Source organism: Cervus canadensis, chromosome 14 (genome assembly GCF_019320065.1).
Source record: "Cervus canadensis isolate Bull #8, Minnesota chromosome 14, ASM1932006v1, whole genome shotgun sequence".
In the NCBI taxonomy this organism is placed as follows: domain Eukaryota; kingdom Metazoa; phylum Chordata; class Mammalia; order Artiodactyla; family Cervidae; genus Cervus; species Cervus canadensis.
This window is the reverse complement of record NC_057399.1, coordinates 42,160,557-42,179,975: the sequence shown is the minus strand read 5'-3', so window position 1 is coordinate 42,179,975 and position 19,419 is coordinate 42,160,557. Positions and strand designations below refer to the sequence as shown.

Here is a 19,419-nt window from a genome sequence, read left to right as displayed (position 1 = left end):
CTAAGAGAGACATCAAGTTTATGAGGTAAGATTCTATTATTATTATTCCCATTTCACAGATGGGAAGACTGAGACTTAGAGAGGTTAGTTGATCTATCCATCTGGAATCTAGAAAGTTCCAGAACTGGGCCTCAAGGTAACCATTACACTATGAAAAATTAAGTCTGCCATGCGAGGTGATAGGACAAATAATGTTGAAGAAATATTTTGACCTATTCTAGATTATTGATAAAAAATTTCATGAATAACTTTTATTTACATTTTGTTAGAATAATTTCACAACTACTTTTTGAAGTAGATAGGTAAGGAGCTTGATAAAATAGGCATCAAGCAGTTTTACCTAAGACTAGTTGTTTTTCAAGCATATTTTGTTTTATTTTTAATAGATTATTTAAAAATTGAGGTATAGTTGATGCACAATATTATATAAGTTTTAGGTATACAGCATAGTGATGCACAATTTTTGAATGCTATACTCCACTTATTGTTATTATAAAATATGGTTATATTCCCTGTGTTGTATAATGTATTTTATGCATAGTAGTTGACATAGCAGTTGGTACCTCTTAATCCCATACCCCTATATTGCCCCTCTTTCTTCACTCTCCCCACAGGTAGTCACTCATTTGTTCTCTATATCTGTGAGTCTGTTTCTTTTTTTGTTACATTCCCTAGTTTGTTTTAGTTTTTAGATTCCACATGTAAGTGATATGTAGTATTTGTCTTTTTCTGGTTGACATTTCATTTATCATAATACCTTGCAAGTTCATCTATGTTGTTTCAAGTGGCATAATTTCATTCTTTTTAATAGCTGAGTGGTATTCCATTATGTGTGTTTGTGCGTGTGAATGGCACATCTTCTTTGCCCATTAATTTATTAACGTCCACTTAGGTTGCTTCCATATCGAGGCAATTGTAAATACTGTTGCAATATACACTGGGGTGCGCATATCTTTTCAAATTAGTGTTTTCATTTTTTTCAAGTGTATATCTAGGAGTGGAGTTGCTGGGATATATGGTAAATTCTATGTCTAGTTTTTAAAGAAACTTTCATACTGCTTTCCACAGTAGTTATATCAATTTACATCCCACCAATAGTGTACAAGGTTTCCTTTTCTCCACATGCTTGCCAGCATTTGTTATTTGTGTTAGCCATTTCTTACTTGTGATGGCCATTCTGATAGGTGTGAAATGATATCTCATTTGCATTTCTTTGATGATTAGTGATATTGAGCCATCTTTTCATCTGCTTGTTGGCAATCTGTAAGTCTTCTGTGGAAAAATGTCTATTCCAGTCTTCTGCCATTTTTTAGTTGGGTTTTTTTGTTACTTTGCTGTTGAGTTATATGAGCCGTTTGTGTATTTTGGATTTTAACCCCTTATTTGTCATATTATTTGCAAATATTTTCTCCCATTCAGTAGATTGTCTTTTTGTTGTGGTGATAGTTTCTTTCACTGCACTTTTAAGTTGAACTAGGTCCCATTTGTTTATTTTTGCTTTAGGAGACAGATCCAAAAACAAACAAAACAAAACAAAAACTCAGTGTAGTTTATGTCAGAGTGTTCTGCCTTAGTTTTCTTCCAGGAGTTTTATGGTTTCAGGTCTTACATTTACGTCTATAATCCATTTTTGAACTTATTTTTGTCTGTGGTATTAGTTCAAAGCTCCGTTGTGTCCAACTCTTTGTGACCCCATGAACTGTATGTAGCCCACCAGGTTCCTCTGTCCATGGAATTTTCCAGGCAAGAATTCTCTAGGGGATTTTCCTGAACCAGGGATCGAACCCAGTTCTCCCAGGAAAGCCATATGGTGTTAGAGAATGGTCTAATTTCATTGTTTTACATGTAACTGTCCAGTTTTCCCAGCACCACTTATTGAAGAGACTGTCTTTTCTCCATTGTATAGTGTTGGCTCCTTTGTTGTAGATTAATTGAGTATAAGTGCATGGGTTTATCTCTGGGTTCTCTATTTTGTTCCATTGATCTGTGTGTCTGCTGTGTGCAAGTATCATACTGTTTTGATTACTGTAGCTTTGTAGGACAGTCTGAAGGCAGTGTGTGTTTCCTCCAGCTCTGTTCTTCTTTCTCAAGATTGCTTTGACAATCTGGAGTTTGGTGTTTCCATACAAATTTTAAAGTTATTTGTTCTAGTTATGTGAAAAGTGCCCTTGATATATTGATAGGGATTACATTGAACCTGTAGATTGCCTTGGGTAATATGGTCACTTTAACAATTTTAATTCTTCCAGTACATGAACATGGTATATCTTTTCATCTGTTTATGTTGTCTTCAGTTTCTTTCATCAGTGTCTTAATTTCAGATACATTTTAATAACCCTGTACTCTTCTCTCCTCACTGCTTTTGATGTCATGGTGGTGGTGGTTTAGTTGCTAAGTTGCATCCAGCCCTTGCAACCCCATGGACTCCTCTGTCCATGGGATTTCCAAGGCAAGAATACTGGAGTGGGTTTCCATTTCCTTCTCCAGAGGAGGTCCTGACCCAGGGATTGGACCTGTGTCTCCTGTGTTGGCAGGCAGATTCTTTACTGCTAAGCCACCAGGGAAGCCCTTCTGATGTCATATATTACATCTAATTGTTTTATGAACCCCTTAACTGCTTATTGTGGATATAGATGATTTAACCACTTTTGGTTTTTAATCTTCCTCATATCTTTGTGTGTGAATGACTTACTAACTTTGTGCTATATGTTTGCCTTTACTAATTTTCCTTTTGCAATTTTCATGTTTCTAGTTGTGGTATTTTATTTTTCTCTTAAAATTCCTTCAACATTTCTTGTTAAGCTGTTTTGGTGGTGTTGAACTCTTATCTTTTGTTTGCCTGTAAAATTTTTGATCTCTCCATCAAATCTGAACAAGAGTCTTGCTGGGTAGAATATTCTTGGTTGTAGGTTTTTCCTTTTCGTCACTTAAAATATATTGTGCCTCTCTCTTCTGGTCTGCAGGATTTTTGTTGAAATTCACCTGATAGATTTATGTGGGGTTCCTTTATACATTATTTGTTGCTTTTCTCTTGCTGTTTTTAATATTCTGTCTTTATATTTAATTTTGCCATTATCATTATAATGTGTCTTGGTGTGTTCCTCTTTGAGTAAATCCTGTATAGGACTCCCTGTACTCCCTAAACTTAGATAGCTGTTTTCTTTACCAGGTTAGGGAAGTTTTTGACTTATGTCTTCAAATATGCTGATAGGTTCTCTCTCTCTTCTCCTTCTGTGACTCCTATAATGTGAATATTAGGGTGGTTGATGTTGTCCCAGAGGTCTCTCAAACTGTCCTCATTTTCTCTTCATTCTTTTTTCTTTTGTCTACTTCGCATCAGTGATTTCTACTACTCTGTCTTCCAGCATGCTGATCAGTTCCTCTGTATCATTTAGTCTACTCTTGATTCCTTCTAGGGTATTTTTCACTTCAGTTACTGTACTCTTCATCTCTGTCTGGTTGTCCTTCATATTTTTTAACTTTTCATTAAAAAAAAAAAAAACTTCTCATTCTGTGCATCCATTTTTCTCTTGGGTTATTTGATCATCTTTGTAATCACTACCTTGAACTCTTAAGTAGATTGCCTATCTCTACTTTGCTTAGTTATTCTTATGGGGTTTTATCTTATTTGTTTGAAACATGTTCCTTTGTTGCCTCCTTTTACCTAGGTTGCTGTTTTTATTTTTATGTATCTGGTAGGCTAGTTATGCTTTCTGACCTTGGAGAAGCAGCCTTTTGTAGGAGACATCATATGTGTCCTAGCAACACGTCCTGCTCTCATCACCCGAGTGATATGTTCTAGGGGATGTGTGTGTCTTCCTATTGTGCTGGGCTGACTGTGTAGGCAGTCTTATATGCTTGGTTTACTCCCTTTCTGGTTGGTTACCAGGCCCTGGGTTGTGTGGAGGTTGCTGGCTGCTGGTTGGTGGGACCGGGTCACAAGGTGGCATTAGTGCTGGCTTATTCTTGGGTTGGGTCAAGATCCAGGAGACTCTGGGGCTGTTACCACCCAATGGTGGGTAGAACCAGGTCCTAGGGCTAGTGTGGCCCACTGGCAGGCAGAGTCAGATACTCGAGTCTAGTTACAGGACCTAAGGGTTCTAGAGCTGGTTTTGCATCACTGGTGCGTGGGACTACTTCTTGACACTGTTGAGTGCAGGGTCTGGGTTGTCCTGAAGCTTGTGTTGGTTTGGTAGTGGGCAGGACCATGGTCCAGTTGGTCAGGATGTGTTTGCAGGCTGCATATCTGATTTTATGCAGTTAGTACCTGCTCCCTGGTGGATACAACTAGTTCAGGGGCTAGAGTAGGCTCCCTGGAGAGTATGTCTGGGGTCCAGGCTATTCTGGAGTTGGTGTCTACCCAGAGATGGCTGGAGCTGGGTCCTGCACTCTCTGGTGGGCAGGGCTGTGTCCAGAGGCAACTGTTGGCTCAGGAGGTCTTAAGACGGCCTGAGTAAGGTTGTGTCCCTACCCAGTTAGTTGCTTGGCTTGAGGCATCCCAGCACTGGAACCCCTAGGCCTGTGGGCTGGATCGGGGCTGGGTCTTGGCCCTAATAAAATAGAGGGAGGATTCCACAATGGTGTTTGCTAGAGCCAGTGTCTGTGTGGTAGAACAGGTTCTCAAAAATGACTGCTGCCAGTATCTGTGTCCCCAGAGTGAACTGTGGTTGCCTCATGTCTCTCCAGAAGGTTCTCCTAGATAAGCAAGTTGTTCTGACCCAGTTCAGTCCAGTTCAGTTCAGTCCAGCATAGTTCAGTTCAGTTCAGTTCAATCCAGTTCAGTTCAGTTCAATCTCTCAGTCATGGCCAACTCTTTGTGACCCTATGGACTGTAGCACACCAGGCTTCCCTGTCCATCACCAACTCCCAGAGCTTGCTCAAACTTGTTCATCATATTAGTGATGCCATCCATCCATCTCATCCTCTGGCATCCTCTTCTCCTTCTGCCTTCAGTCTTTCCCAGGATCAGGGTCTTTTCCAATGAGTTGGCTCTTTGTATCACATGGCCAAAGTATTGGAGCTTCAGCATCAGTCCTTCTAATGAATATTCAGGACTGATTTCCTTTAGGATTGACTGGTTTCATCTCCCTGCTGGCCAAGGGACTCTCAAGAGTCTTCTCCAACACCACAATTCAAAAGCATCAGTTCTTTGGCGCTCAGCTTTCTTCATGGTCCAACTCTCACATTCATACATAACTACTGGAAAAACCATAGCTTTGACTAGATGGACTTTTGTCAGCAAAGTAATGTCCCTGCTTTTTAACATGCTGTCTAGATTTGTCATAAATTTTCCTCCAAGGAGCAAGCATCTTTTAATTTCTGACCTAGACTTCTGTCAAATTACTGCTTCTTCCCTGTGTCCTGAGGCATGTGAGATTCCTTGTGTGACTTTTAAGAGTGAAGTCTGTATTTTCCCCATGTCCCAGGTGGCACAGTGCTAAAGAATCTGCCTGCCAGTGCAGGAGATGCAGGAGACCCATGGATCATGGGTCAGGAAGATCCCCTGGAAGAGGAAACGGCAACCCACTCCAGTAGTTTTGCCTGGAGAATCCCATGGACAGAGGAGCCTGGCGGGCTACAGTTCAGGGGCTTGCAAAGAGTCAAACGTGACTGAGTATGCATGCACACACTCTATTTCCCCCAGCTGTCTGGGTCTATCAAGAGTAACCCTATAGGTCCTCAAAGTCAAATGCCCTGGAGACTCATCTTCCCAAGTGCAGGATCCCTGGGCTTAGACTTGGAGCTCTTAATCCTTTGAGAGAAACTCTGCACTTGTAATTATTCTCCTCTATGTGTATTGCCCACCCTGGGGTATGAAACTTGACTATATTGTGACTTTACTCCTCCTACCAACCTTATTGTGGTTTCTTCTTTATAACTTTAATTATAGAAGATCTCCTCTGGTATGTTCTGGACTTTTTCATGGATGGGTATTCTGAAGATAGTTGTAATTTTGGTATGCCCACGAGAGGATGTGAGCTCAGGGTCTTTCTCTCCTCTGCCATCTTGTCTGACTTTAAGACTGTTTCTTGAAAATATTTTTCTCATGCTAATTTTTCTATATACCCTAAGGCAGAGGTAGTAACTTTAATTTTTATGCTTTATTATTTATAAGTTGTGATTTTTGTTTTTCAGTCACTAAGTTGTGTCTGACTCTTTGAGACTGACCCCATGAACTGCATCACGTCAGGCTTCCCTTCCTTCGCTATCTCCCAGAGTTTGCTCAAACTAATGTCCATTGAGTCAGTGATGCCATTTAATCATCTAAGCTGTCACCTCCTTCTCCTCCTGCTTTGATAGAGCATTTAATAATAATCACTCAAACAAACTACTATACACAAAATTGATAAGCAATAAGGATTTGCTGTATAGCACGGGGAACTATATTCAGAATCTTCTAATAATCTATAACAGAAAAGAATCTGGAAAAAAATATAAATTACTTTGCTATATACCTGAAGCTAACACAATATTGTAAATCAGCTATACTTTTAAAAAAATACTCCTTGGGTACATCCAACTTACTAGGCAGAAAAAACTTGTAAATAAATCCAAAATTATTTTACCCCAGCACCTGACAGATGGTTACAAAGGTATGTGGTATTTTGTGGACTCTATAGGCTATCCAGTCCCTGGCTTCATTCAGAGGGATCTATTCAATGGCGTCATTTACTATCGTCACTTTGGTGGAGAAATCTTTGAAGATTCATTTGAATTTGTCCTGTGGGACAGCCACGAACCTCCAAATCTCTCAGTGCCACAGGTAAGAGTCCATCTCTGAACACTTTCCCAAAATCTTGTCCACAGATATCAGTTCTGGAAGATATTATTAGAAACTCTGTGAAAACAGATTCCAAAGTTTGAGGAGCAATGGAAGAAGCAAAATTAAGTCAATATCCTTGCAACATAACTGCTTTTTAAAATTTACTTTCCCCCAAATTTACGTGAACAGCTTATGTTCACATTGTTCAAACTTACGTGAAAGTGAAAGTCACTCAGTCACGTCCGACTCTTTGCGACCCCATGGAATTCTCCAGGCCAGAATATTGGAGTGAGTAGCTGTTTCCTTCTCCAGGGGATCTTCCCAACCCAGGGATCAAACCCATGTCTCCCTCATTACAGGTGGATTCTTTACCAGCTGAGCCATAAGGGAAGCCCAAGAATACTAAAGTGGGTTATGTACATTTCCATGTAGGCAGTGTTTCCAAAGTTAGTTAACTATGGGACCCTTTTATGAAGAGTATCTTATGAGATTTGCTTGCTTCATAACATTAAAAAAAAAAAACAACGCTGATTTATTTTGTGTGTGGTGGTTAAAATATAGGCTCTGTAGTTAGACTGTCTTTTTCTCCTGTTCTTGGCATTAACTGACCTGTGTCTCAGTTTCCTTATCTGTAAAACAGATAAAAGAACTTCCTTTATGACATAATACATATGACTATGGTGAACCTTCTGGCACCTAGTAAGTACTCAATGAATATATTTGCTTTTATTTATTATTGCTTTTGAAGAACTAAGAGTTTTATTAACATTCAAGGATTTTATTTAAATATACAGAATATAAAAATAGGCTTAAGGATCCATCATCCTACAGAAAAAAAAGGGTCTGGATAGCTATAAAGGGGTAAATTTCTTGTGAGGAGAGGGCAGTTGGTGGTAGGGATGGACAAATGTCTTCTAAAAATAAGTGACACACACTATATATAGTTCTTTTTGCTAGGCATTTTATACCTCTTATTTCAGAAGTTAGCATATATAGGGGTCTAAACAAATTTTGAACCTGATCCCTATTGGTTATATAATATCATCTCATAGTGTCACCGTCATTGACATTAGCCAAGACATAGATGATTGGGTTATTTATCTGTTTGCCAGGATAAAAGTAACAAAAGGGGATGATCAGGAGGAATGATAGGGATGGCTCAGAAACTGAAGGAGGTAGATGCTCCTTGCTAAAAGAAGTAATGGAAAAATGAATGAGGAAATTCTCAATTCATCTGCTTATTGACTAAAAAAAAATTCCTTTACGTAGAACAGCCTCCTCTTTTCATCAATGTATATAATTGTGCCATTTATTGATTCTTTTTTTTCTTGAAATCTTAGTTGATCTGATAGTCCAAAATGAAAACTATTAGTAGGATTTACTTCTACATCTTCTGTTGTATCCATTAACTATGCTATGTTTCTGACTAGAATACCATATCACTTTTAGCAAACTACGGGCCTTTTTGAAAATAGGAAATTCAGGACTACTTTTTACTTTTCTGCTATTGTATATTTTATAGATCATATTTTTGATACTCACAAGTATAGACATCAGTTTTCTCTAGTAAAGACAGCAGTAATGAAAACTTTACTGAACTAAAATTATTTGTAAATCTTGACAAATAAGTCAGATTAAATAAGTCAGATCCAGTTATGTTTATTTCCCATTATGGTTGTGCTTCTAAGGAAATCATATCATATTTTTCTCTGCTTTTATTTATCTTCTTAATCTATGTTGAATGGGGAGGGAGAGAAGAAAAAAAAGGAAGGGTTGGAAAAAGAGAGAAAGAAAGAGAGGGATGAGGAAGGAGGGAGGGAGAAAGAGAGAGAGAAATGGGGAGAAAAAGAATTTTGCTCTGTTTTCATGTACCACCTATTTTCTGACTCCTAAATATCCTCCAGCTCAGACTTTTGTACCTACATCTTTACCTGACATCTCTACATTTATTTTAAACTCAACATGTTCACAAGACATTTAGCCTATTTCGCTAAAACTGTGCAAAGCCATTGTAAATGGAATTTCTGTAGTCACCACTACCCTCTTTCTGCTGAGTTATCTGTATAACCAATCAGTCAGCAAGTATTACTAAATCTACTTGAGAAATTTCTCTCATCTATCTCTACTTACCCCACCCCACTGTCATTGCTTTTGTTTCAACCTTCACCTTTTTTGAACTAGATTATTCTCCGAATCTCTCACATGGTCTCTTAAGAAAAGAAGCAATTAACTTCATCCTTTGAGGACAATTATTTGAGGACAAATAAAATTCACTGATAGACTTCCCTGGTAGCCAGTAGTAAAGAATCTGCCTGCCAATGCAGGAGACATGGGTTTGATCCTTGGGTCAGAAGGATCCCCTGGAGAAGGAAATGATAACCCACCCCAGTATTCTTGTTTGGGAAATTCCATGGACAAGAGGAGACTAGTGGGCTGCTGTCCATGGGGTCACAAAGAGTGGAACACAACTAAGTGATTAAACAACAAAAATAAATTCATTGATCCAGAAGCAATATGTTGAGTAGAATTCATCTAGTTGTTTTTTTTCCCGCAACTCTCCCTCTTCTGGTCTTTAGCAGCTTTAGCATCTCTAGATATGGACCAGCTCTCAGCTATAACATCATCTGCTCTAGGAATCCTTCTCTGATCCTCTTATTCCCATTTCTCCAGGTTTGGCTATCTGGTCCTTTTACATGATCTGATACCAAGTTACTATAATGTGAGGCCATTATTTATTTTATTGGATCAGTGGTGGGCTCGTTAATGACAGGGATCCTGATATATTTATCTCTGTATCTTCAGATCTTGGTACCTGCCTCAGAGTAGAACCCCAAGAATTGTATGTTGGTTCTAAAACGAACTCTGCTTCTTTCAACTTGTAATGAAACTGGGAGGAAATAAGAAGACCCAACCATTTGGCAGGGACTGGGAAAGAAGTGAGATAGGGAGGTACTAAGTGTAAAGCTTTAGTTTTCAGAGTTTTCAGGAATTAGTGTGGTGTATAAAAACAAAACAATTATTGTGTATACGTGTGTGCTGGTAAGAGTTTCTATGTTATAATTATCACTGAAACTGATTCTTAAGGAATACAAATGATTACCTGGTCTATTTGATGATTGCATCTTCAATTTGTACAAGTATCTAGTCATGTCCAACAGATAAAAATGTATTTAAAATATTCAACAAAATGTAACTTTCAACTGTTCAACTATAAGACCAGATGAAATGGTTACTTGATTGGAGCTTTTGTGATCAGAAGGTTCCTGGGTCACTGAAGATTAAACTCAAACCCTGGATTTTTTTCAGCCATACTGTTAGAATACTTCCTTCCATAGGGACAGGGACCAAAGATTTTCTCACGTGAGTGTCTGGTCAAAGCAGGGAGGAAGTTGCATAAGTGGAGATGCCACTTACTTCCTCTCATCCTTCCCATCTGGATATTCCTACTGAGCAACCTACCTATCCATCAACAAAGTGTTAGCCAGAAGCCCGTCTCGTTCCATCTTGGTTATCATGACTGTTGCCAAATAAAGCCGCACTTACTCAATTTGCTTTTGAAAAATATTTTCTTAGATTATTAAGTGTATAATTGTTTGTATCAGCACCCACAATACTCATCAGCAGAAGACTGGTTTTAAAAAAATATGGTATATCTATACAATGAAATCCCCTGGAGAAGGAAAAGGCAACCCACTCCAGTGTTCTTGCCTGGAGAATCCCATGGATGGAGGAGCCTGGTAGGCTACAGTCCATGCAGTCACAAAGAATCAGACATGACTGAGTGACTTCACTTTCTTTCTTTCTATATGATAAAATACTATCAAACCAACCAACCAACCAAAAAAAAGAGCAAACCCATGGGAGATATTATGTATCTTAATTGCGGTGGTGTCTTCATAGATATATGTAATTGTCAAAACTCATCAAGTTATAGACTTAAATTGAATGCAGTTCATTGTATGTAGCATAGTCCTCAATAAAGCTGACCATAAAAAGAAAATATTTCTTCTTTATTCTTCTCAGTAGAGAACTTTATAAAGCTTACACTTGAGGTCTTAGTCTAGGAGAGCGTAATGTTAGCAGTAAAATAGAGAGACAAACATAAGAAGAGAAGAAAGAGAACTAAGAAACTGAAAAAAAGGAAGCAGATGCCACAAAGGCCTGTGTGTGAAGTGGGAGGAAGGAAATGTAATGTGACCAGTGGAGAGAACAGGCAGCTGGGATGGGCATTTATCAGAAGTCAGACTGGAGAGTGGAGTGCGCAAAACTAGCTTTGGGTATAATTCCAGTGCAAGAATTTATTTGGTATAATTGTTCTGCAGTTGTGGGTTGTCTGCTCGGTGGCTCTATGGTGAGGTTAATGGTGACCTCCTCCAAGAGGGCTTATGCCACATGCTCTGTGACCCAGGTCTGCTGGAATCAAGATTGCTGGGGGAAATATCAATAACCTCAGATATGCAGATGACACCGCCCTTATGGCAGAAAACGAAGAAGAACTAAAGAGCCTCTTGATAAAAGTGAACGAGGAGGGTGAAAAAGTTGGTTTAAAACTCAACATTCAAAAAACAAAGATCATGGCATCTGGTCCCATGACTTCATGGCAAATAGATGGGCAAACAATGGAAACAGTTAGAGACTTTATTTTCTTGGGCTCCAAAATCACTGTGGATGGTGACTGCAGCCATGAAATTAGAAGATGCTTTCTCCTTTGAAGAAAAGCTATGACCAACCTAGACAGCATATTAAAAGGCAGAGACATTGCTTTGCTGAGAAAGGTCCATCTAGTCAAAGCTATGGTTTTTCCAGTAGTCATGTACGGATGTGAGAGTTGGACTATAAGGAAAACTGAGTGCCAAAGAATTGATGCTTTGAACTGTGGTGTTGGAGAAGACTCTTGAGAGTCCCTTGGACAGCAAGAAGATCCAATCAGTCAATCCTAAGGGAAATCAGTCCTGAATATTCATTGGAAGGACTGATGCTGAAGCTGAAACTCCAATACTTTGGCCATCTGATGCGAAGAAATAACTCATTTGATAAGACCCTGATGCTGGGAAAGATTGAGAGCAGGAGGAGAACTGGACGACAGAGGATGAGATGGTTGGATGGCATCACCAATGCGATGGACATGAGTTTGAGCAAGCTCTGAGAGTTGGTGATGTATAATGAAGCCCGGCATGCTATGGTCCATGGGGTTGCAAAGAGTCAGACACAACTGAGTGACTGAACTGAACTGAACTGAAGTGATAATTCCTGTGGGTGAAAAATAGCTTTGAAAATCTCAAAGGATCAGCTTCACAGGTGGTGCTAGTGTTAAAGAACTCTCCTGCCAAAGCAGGAGACATAGAGATGCAGATTTGATCCCTGGGTCAGGAACATCCCCTGGAGGGGAGGGCGTGGCATCCTACCCCAGTATTCTTGCCTAGAGAATCCCATGGACAGAGGAGCCTGGAGGGCTCTAGTCCATAGTTTCTCAAGGAGTCAGACACAACTGAAGTAACTTAGCATGCACACACACAATCTCAAAGGAAGATGAAAAAGAAGGAATCAGATAGGAATCAAACCTCAGAGCAGAGAAGGGATCAAGAATTCAGGTCCACAAGAAAGGTAGATACTATCTGGTGGAGTGTCATATTGTTACCTGTATTGTGAGGGTCAAGGTCAGTCATTGTCATTTTATATACTGATTTATTTCTTTATGTACTGATTTCCCGCCAGTCTGTCTGTGGGTGCCTGTGGCCTTAAGTGGACTGGAGGCATGTAGGGGAAGGCAGCAGGCAAGAGCCCAGTGACTGGTATGGGCACTAGTTTTCCACTGTGTGGGAATGGGTATTTAATTAGGTCCTTTTTACAACCAAATTTCAGTAAGAATGGGAACAGTTTATTTCTCTATAGAGTTTGTTAAAATTGGATTTTTCTCACCCACAGAATACACACACACAGTAATTATTTGGACATGCATAAATATGTAAAGATACATCAACTTAAGCAATCATAAAGCATGTTGAAAAATGGGCCCACCAAGAATTACTACTGGGGTATAAAAAAGCATTGCTTGTACATTCTTTTTCTACAAAGAGCACACTAGAGAATAAATTTGCATAGAAAATGGTCTCTTTGAATGCACAATAAGTATTGTTTCCTTATTAAATCCAGTTTTTCAATTAAGTGGAGCCTCACTGATCCACACCATGACTGGGAGGTCCCATAGAGAATTTCTGAACTTTGTAGATTAGCAAAAAACTGTAATTGGGAAAAAAAAAAATCATGACATAGATTCCAGGAAACTAAAGAAATGACTGTCATTGTGTTCCATTATTTTGATAACTGGGCTTAGTTTTTAATTATTGAAATACTTCATAATGGAGTAGTAAATATGCTATATACTTTTCTAAAAGTGATGAAGAATGGAGATAGGGAATTGATTTATTGAGCACCTACTACCAGGTACTCTGTGTGATGTCAGATATCTTGTTTGATCCTAACAACACTTCACTGTAATGGCCATTCTTATTATTCCCAATGTACAGAAAGAAAAACTGAGCCCCAAAAGGGTCAAATGATTTGCCCCAGGCAGCAGAAGTTTGTAGGTGGCTGAGCTGATGTTCCATATATTATAGCAAAAGCTTAACTATGTTTTAATTTTTGCTTTGTAGGTTAATATTAAAAAGGAATTCTCTTCATTTTCAAACTGGTTATTGTGAACACCACTTTCTTAGAAAAAACTGGCATTATTGATCTGTGTTTCAGTGACAATATTAAATAAATCAAAACCAGGAGAAGAATATTAATACTTTAATGTGCCAGTACTTTGGCCACCTCATGCGAAGAGTTGATTCACTGGAAAAGACCCTGATGCTGGGAGGGATTAGGGGCAGGAAGAGAAGGGGACGACAGAGGATGAGATGGCTAGATGGCAACACCGACTTGATGGACATGAGTTTAGTAAACTCTGGGAGTTGGTGATGGACAGGGAGGCCTGGTGTGCTGCGATTCATGCGGTCGCAAAGAGTCAGACACAGCTGAGTGACTGAACTGAATTGAACTGAATGCATCAGGCTTTCATGATGCCAAGCAAATGTACCATTTCAAGAGAGAGTAATTGCTTTCTTCCAACCAGGCATGGATTATTCTTTAAAAAAAGAAAAAAAGTGATGCTAAAAACTGTTTGGCAAAATCTCCTTGCCCTCCTTGCAAGATCTAAACCTGTGAATGTTTGAGAAAATTCTTAACATCACAACAGGACATGTAGACTCATTCAGTGAGAAAACATGATAAAGTGCCTCCTACCTACAAAATATCATGCTAGATGTGGTGGAGCTGATATTATGCCTAAATTTACAGATAAGAAAATGGACACTCGAAAAAGATGAATGACTTGTTCAAGATAGGTAATTACCAAGTGGTATACTCAGGACTGTCCATTCACTGGCACATTCCATGTGGAACTATACTGTGATCCTCCTCTTGTGGAACTTACAGTCTAGGAGAGATGACATGTAAACTACAAACTAATAATGCAAGACAATGCAATTATAGTGTTTGTCAAGGGATAATGAAAATTCAAGAAAAATGAAATCCAACTGAGAGACTGGAAAACGTTTCAAGAAGAGCCTTCAAGAGTACGAAAGAATTGAGTTGCTAGAGAAAACAGGAGAAGAGCATTCCAGACTGAAGAAACAACGTGGTCCAGAGCAGAGAGGCATGTTTGGGGACTAGGACTGGATCTGCTTTGTGCAAGCAGGGTGCTAGATTAATGTTAAAAGGTGGCAAAAGACAAAGTTAAAGAGTGTGTCTAAACCGTGAAGGGTCTTGAATACCATGCTAGGGAGTTTGAATAATTCTATCCCTCCTGGGTGGTTGTTTAAGATTTCCTTTTTACTTTCTTGTTTTAAAAAATTTTACTGAAGTATAGTTAAAGTGTTGTGTTAATTTCAGGTATACAACAAGTGATTCAGTTACACACATTTATGTATATATATTCTTTTTCAGGGGCTTCCCAGGTGGCTCAGGGGTAAAGAATCCACCTGCCAAAGCACAAGATACAGGAGATGTGGGTTCAGTCCCTGGGTCGGGAAGACCCTTTGGTGGAGGAAATTGCAACCCACTCCAGTATCCTTGCCAGGAGAAACCCATGGACAGAGGATTCTGGCAGGCTATAGTCCATAGGGTCACACACAGTCGGACATGACTGAACACAGACATGCATTCTTTTTCAGATTCTTTTCTTGTATAGATTAAAAACTAGTGAGAATATTTCCCTGTGCTATGCAGTAGGTCCTTGGTGGTTATCTATTTTACATATCGTAGTGTATATGTGTTCATCCCAGCCTCCCAATTTATCCCTCCCTTGCCTTTCCCCTTTGGTAACCATAAATTTGTTTTCTATGTCTGTGGGTCTATTTCTGTTTTGTAGATAACTTCATTTGTAACTTTTTTAGATCTTTGAGGAAGTGAATAACCTGATTTTACTTGTGTTTTTTAAAAGATAAGACCAGAGGTATGAAAATTCAAGATTAGTTATTGAAATTAGGGATGATGGAAAGCTGTTAGGATGATACAAGGAAGAAATTATGCAAGCTGGAGCAAGATCAGGAATAGTGGGGCTGACAGCTGGGGAGGAGGGTGTGGTCACTGTTTGGAAAAATTTATAAATGCATACTCTAGGACTTAGTGATGTGTTCTATGTGGGTAGAAAAAGAGGAACCAAAAGTTATGTTAAGGAATTATGACAGAGTGGAAGGAGGAAGAGTCTCCTCCAGCACCACAGTTTGAAAGCATCAGGTTTTACTTTTACATCTCTTTACCAACAGCCTGGGCTTTCTCTTCCTCCTTCCACTCCGTCATAATTCTTGCTCTATGTGAAGGCCCAATACTCTGGCCACCTGATGAGAAGAACTGACTCATTGGAAAAGACCCTGATGCTGGGAAAGACTGAAGGCAAAAGGAAAAGGGGGTGGCATAGGATGAGATGGTTAGGTGGCATCACCGACGCAATGGACATGAATCTGAGCAAATTCCTGGAGATAGTGGAGGACAGAGGAGCCTGGCATGCTACAGTCATTGGGTCACAAAGAATTAGAAAAGACTTAGTGGCTGAACAACAACAACAACAAATAAAACCAGGAATATATTTTGTGTGTTGGGTGCCCATTTGATAGCACTCAGGACTGCATTAAATGTAATTGTGATAATTGTATTCTTAAGATACAGTGAAAAATGGATGGAGAATGATCCATTTTTAGCTCATGCTCTTAATAGCTCCTGAACTTTTTCACTGGAAGTGTTTTATTAAATGGCAGTTTTTGAAAATCATAGTTGATTGAATGATAGTGGAGTGTCTTTTTTCTGATGTCTTTTTGGTATTTCAAATGAATGACACAGATAATTTCTTTCCAGGTGGTGACAATCCATATCACCCCAGTAGATGATCAGCTTCCAAAAGAGGCTCCTGGAGTTTCTCGGCATTTAGTTGTCAAGGAAACGGAGGTGGCCTACATCACTAAGAAACATCTACATTTTATAGATACAGAATCACATGACCGGGAGCTGCTCTACACAATAACCGCTCCTCCATTTTTCTCCTCCAGCCACAGGTATCTCTATGAAAAGTCATCACTTGGGCTATTAGTTGAAGGTTGTGTTCTAGGATTGAGTTGAAAGTGTCACTGTGTAGTCCTTGGTTCGCTTGTTTTGTTAGTCAGACATAAACTTCAATTCAGCATTTATTCTAATCTCAAGCTTGTCTCATGCCTTCCTTCAAAGGCTATGTTAATAGGTAAATGGCCTGCAACTTGTAGTGTCTTTAGCTTAAGTAGGTTGAAAACAGTCTTTAATCCCTTTTTCTAAAGAGAACACTTTTTTCTTTTAGGTACAATTTATTGAGTCTTCATAGCTTTATTTTTAGATATCTCAGGCTATAAAAATGGTCATATTCTATGATTCCAATCCAGAAAGTGCCATGAATATCCCTTAGGCTTGAATTATGTACTAAATGATAGTGAGTAAATGTTTTTAGGATGAGTATCTAACTGTATCTCATTGTAGTTAGATTCCCTTTCATCTTGTCAGAGTAGAAATTTTGTACATACTTTTTACAGTTATGATGAGAATGGCATTCATGATATTAGACTTAAGGCTAGTAAGTCTAAGTCCCTGCCCCTGATATAAAGAGAGAATATAAAGATGGAACATTTGATTTATTCTGACAATGAGCACTTTTAGCTTTAGAAAATGTGGTTGCAGGTAATGTGTGACTTACTTTTTACCTGGAAAAGTAGCTGATGTGCTCTCTTTTATTTTTCTTTAGACACTTAGATGCTGGGAAATTATTCATGGTGGACAGCATACCAAGGCTAACCAAGACTCCTGCAGCTCCAGGGTTAAAATATTTTACTCAGGTATGATGCTATGCTCAAATGTTGACAAACAGATGAAAGTGTCCTCTGAGAAGGTCTGGTGCTCCTAGCATTTTACTTGAGAATTTTGGTCTTTGACATCCACCACAAGCAACAAATACCTGATGTCTATATTCTTTCTGCTTGCACATTTCCATTAAGCAAGTGACATGTATTTGAAAATGCTTGAGCCAGCTGAATATATTTGTATAATAAAATCTCATTATAATTCAATACAGACTTTTGCATCAACTTAGGTTCCTGGTTTAGGGCTCTAATTTAGGGACCTGATGCATATGTTTTATTCCATCAATTTCAGTTCATCTAATAACCTATATGTTAGTTTCCTAGGGCTGCTATGGAAACTGCCACAAACTAGGTGGCTTTGAAGGACTGAGTGTGTAGGCTTATAGTTCTGTAGGTGAGATGTCTGAAGTCAGGGTGTCAGCAGGGATACCATCCTCCAAAACCTTGTTCATGGGTGGGGTGGGGGGTGTCTTACCTTTTTTCTTCCCAGCAACTAGTGGTTTGCTGGGAATCTTACATTCCTTGGCTTGTAGATGATCACTCCATTCTCTGCTTTGGTCACCCCACGGCTGTGTTCTCCCTATGTCTCTCTCTTCTTATGAGGACACAAGTTACGTAGGATTAAGGGCCACTTTATTCCAGTACAGCCTTACCTTAACTAATTGTGAGTTTTGCCACGCCCGTTTCTAAACAAGGTCATATGCTGAGGTGCTGGGGTTTAGGACATCAGCGTATCTTTTTGTGTGTATGGGGTACATAATTCAATGTATGTACTTAATATCTACTGCTTTCCAAAATCCTTCCTTAACCTTCTCCCTACTCCTATGGGTCTCTATTCTGAAGGCCTGAGTGAGGTCACAGAAATAATGAGTGCTTAGGCAGGAGCGCCGCCTCAGGTTTAAGGTTCATTGTGTTGAATCTCACTGTAGTTTGTTGTTCAATCTCTAAGTCATGTCCAACTCTTTGTGACCCCATGGTAGTTAGACGTGGTAAATGAACATGCCAACCCTCATGATAAGTACTATTATTTTATTACCTTATTTTATAGATAAGGAAACAGGGGCCTCATAATTATATTATTTAATTATTTACTCTTGGCTGTGGTGGAACTTCGTTGGTGCACAGGCTTTTCTCTAGTTGTGGTGAGCAGGGGCTACTCTCTGGTTGCGGTGCTTAGGCTTCTCATTGCAGCGGCTTCTCTTGTTGTGGAACTTGGGCTCCAGGGTGCCTGGGCCTCACAAGTTTAAGTAGCTTGACCAATATCACACAGCTCCTTCATGGTGGAATAGAGTTGAAATTCAAGTTCCCTGTCTTTTATAGAGTTGCATGACTTTAAACACTTGGCATAGTTTCTTAATTTCTTTGTTCTTTTTCCTCCCATTTTTAAAAGTGATTTGTAAGATAGAGCCTTGTGGAATCTTCAGATTGATGATGGGAGTGCTTGCGATGTTCCATATTAAGTTAACCCGAAGGGTCTCTTAGCCCCAGGTCTTTAAATGTCTCTGATCCTGGCAGTCAGTACCCACAAGTCCATCTTGATTTGCTTTGCAGCATGCTGTGAACCATATGAAAGTGGCCTATATGCCACCCATGCAAGATGTAGGTCCCCATCCAAGACACGTCCAGTTTGCCTTTTCTGTCAGTAACCAGCACGGTGGGACGCTATATGGGATCTGCTTTAACATCACGATTCTTCCGGTGGACAATCAGGCCCCAAAGGTAGGTATCATGCTTGATACGAAGGATGAAGAGGAGGGAGGACCTAAGGAGAAAAAGGTTTTTAAAGACTTACTCGAAATGCTCACTTCTCCTTAGGCTGTTTCTAAGGACTTTTCTATTTTCCAACGACAGTGTAGGGAACACGAGCGTGGGGAGGGGAGTCCTTCACCTCCTATGGGACTTTCTATCTAAAAGGTGAGATTTTCCAGTTGCTTTATTTGGCATGAAAATCATTTGGCATGATTTTCAAAGCTTTATCAAAATCTCTTTCATTTCCTTTCCTTTTTACTGAGTTTCATGTGTTGATCAGGGGAAGGAGATTAAATTAGGAGTCTCTTAGCAACCAGACAGGCTTATTTGCTCTCCCCACAGACTAGCTATGCTGCTCTGTCATCTAAATAAGCGCTTTAATTTTCCAAAATGAATTAAGATGGACCCTTGCATCCTATCCTGTTCCACTCCCTCATGTTTGTGTCAGCTTTAAAGCACTCGGGTCTCTCATTAAAACCAGACTAT

The 19,419-nt window shown here is 39.3% G+C and overlaps 1 protein-coding gene across 6 annotated transcripts in view; it reads left to right on the top strand.

Moving 5' to 3' along the window:
• Positions 1 to 19,419, top strand: part of FREM1 (FRAS1 related extracellular matrix 1) — a 171,100-nt gene that overhangs the window by 54,917 nt on the left and 96,764 nt on the right. For 5 of the 6 annotated variants that reach the window (XM_043487094.1, XM_043487093.1, XM_043487095.1 and 2 more), the window contains 4 exons: positions 6,621 to 6,763; positions 16,160 to 16,356; positions 17,070 to 17,160; positions 18,736 to 18,903. In XM_043487094.1, coding sequence (XP_043343029.1) covers positions 6,621 to 6,763; positions 16,160 to 16,356; positions 17,070 to 17,160; positions 18,736 to 18,903 — 599 coding nt within the window. Of the gene's footprint in view, positions 1 to 6,620; positions 6,764 to 9,565; positions 9,698 to 16,159; positions 16,357 to 17,069; positions 17,161 to 18,735; positions 18,904 to 19,419 lie in introns of those variants that run through there. The other variant, XM_043487099.1, reaches the window with a different exon arrangement.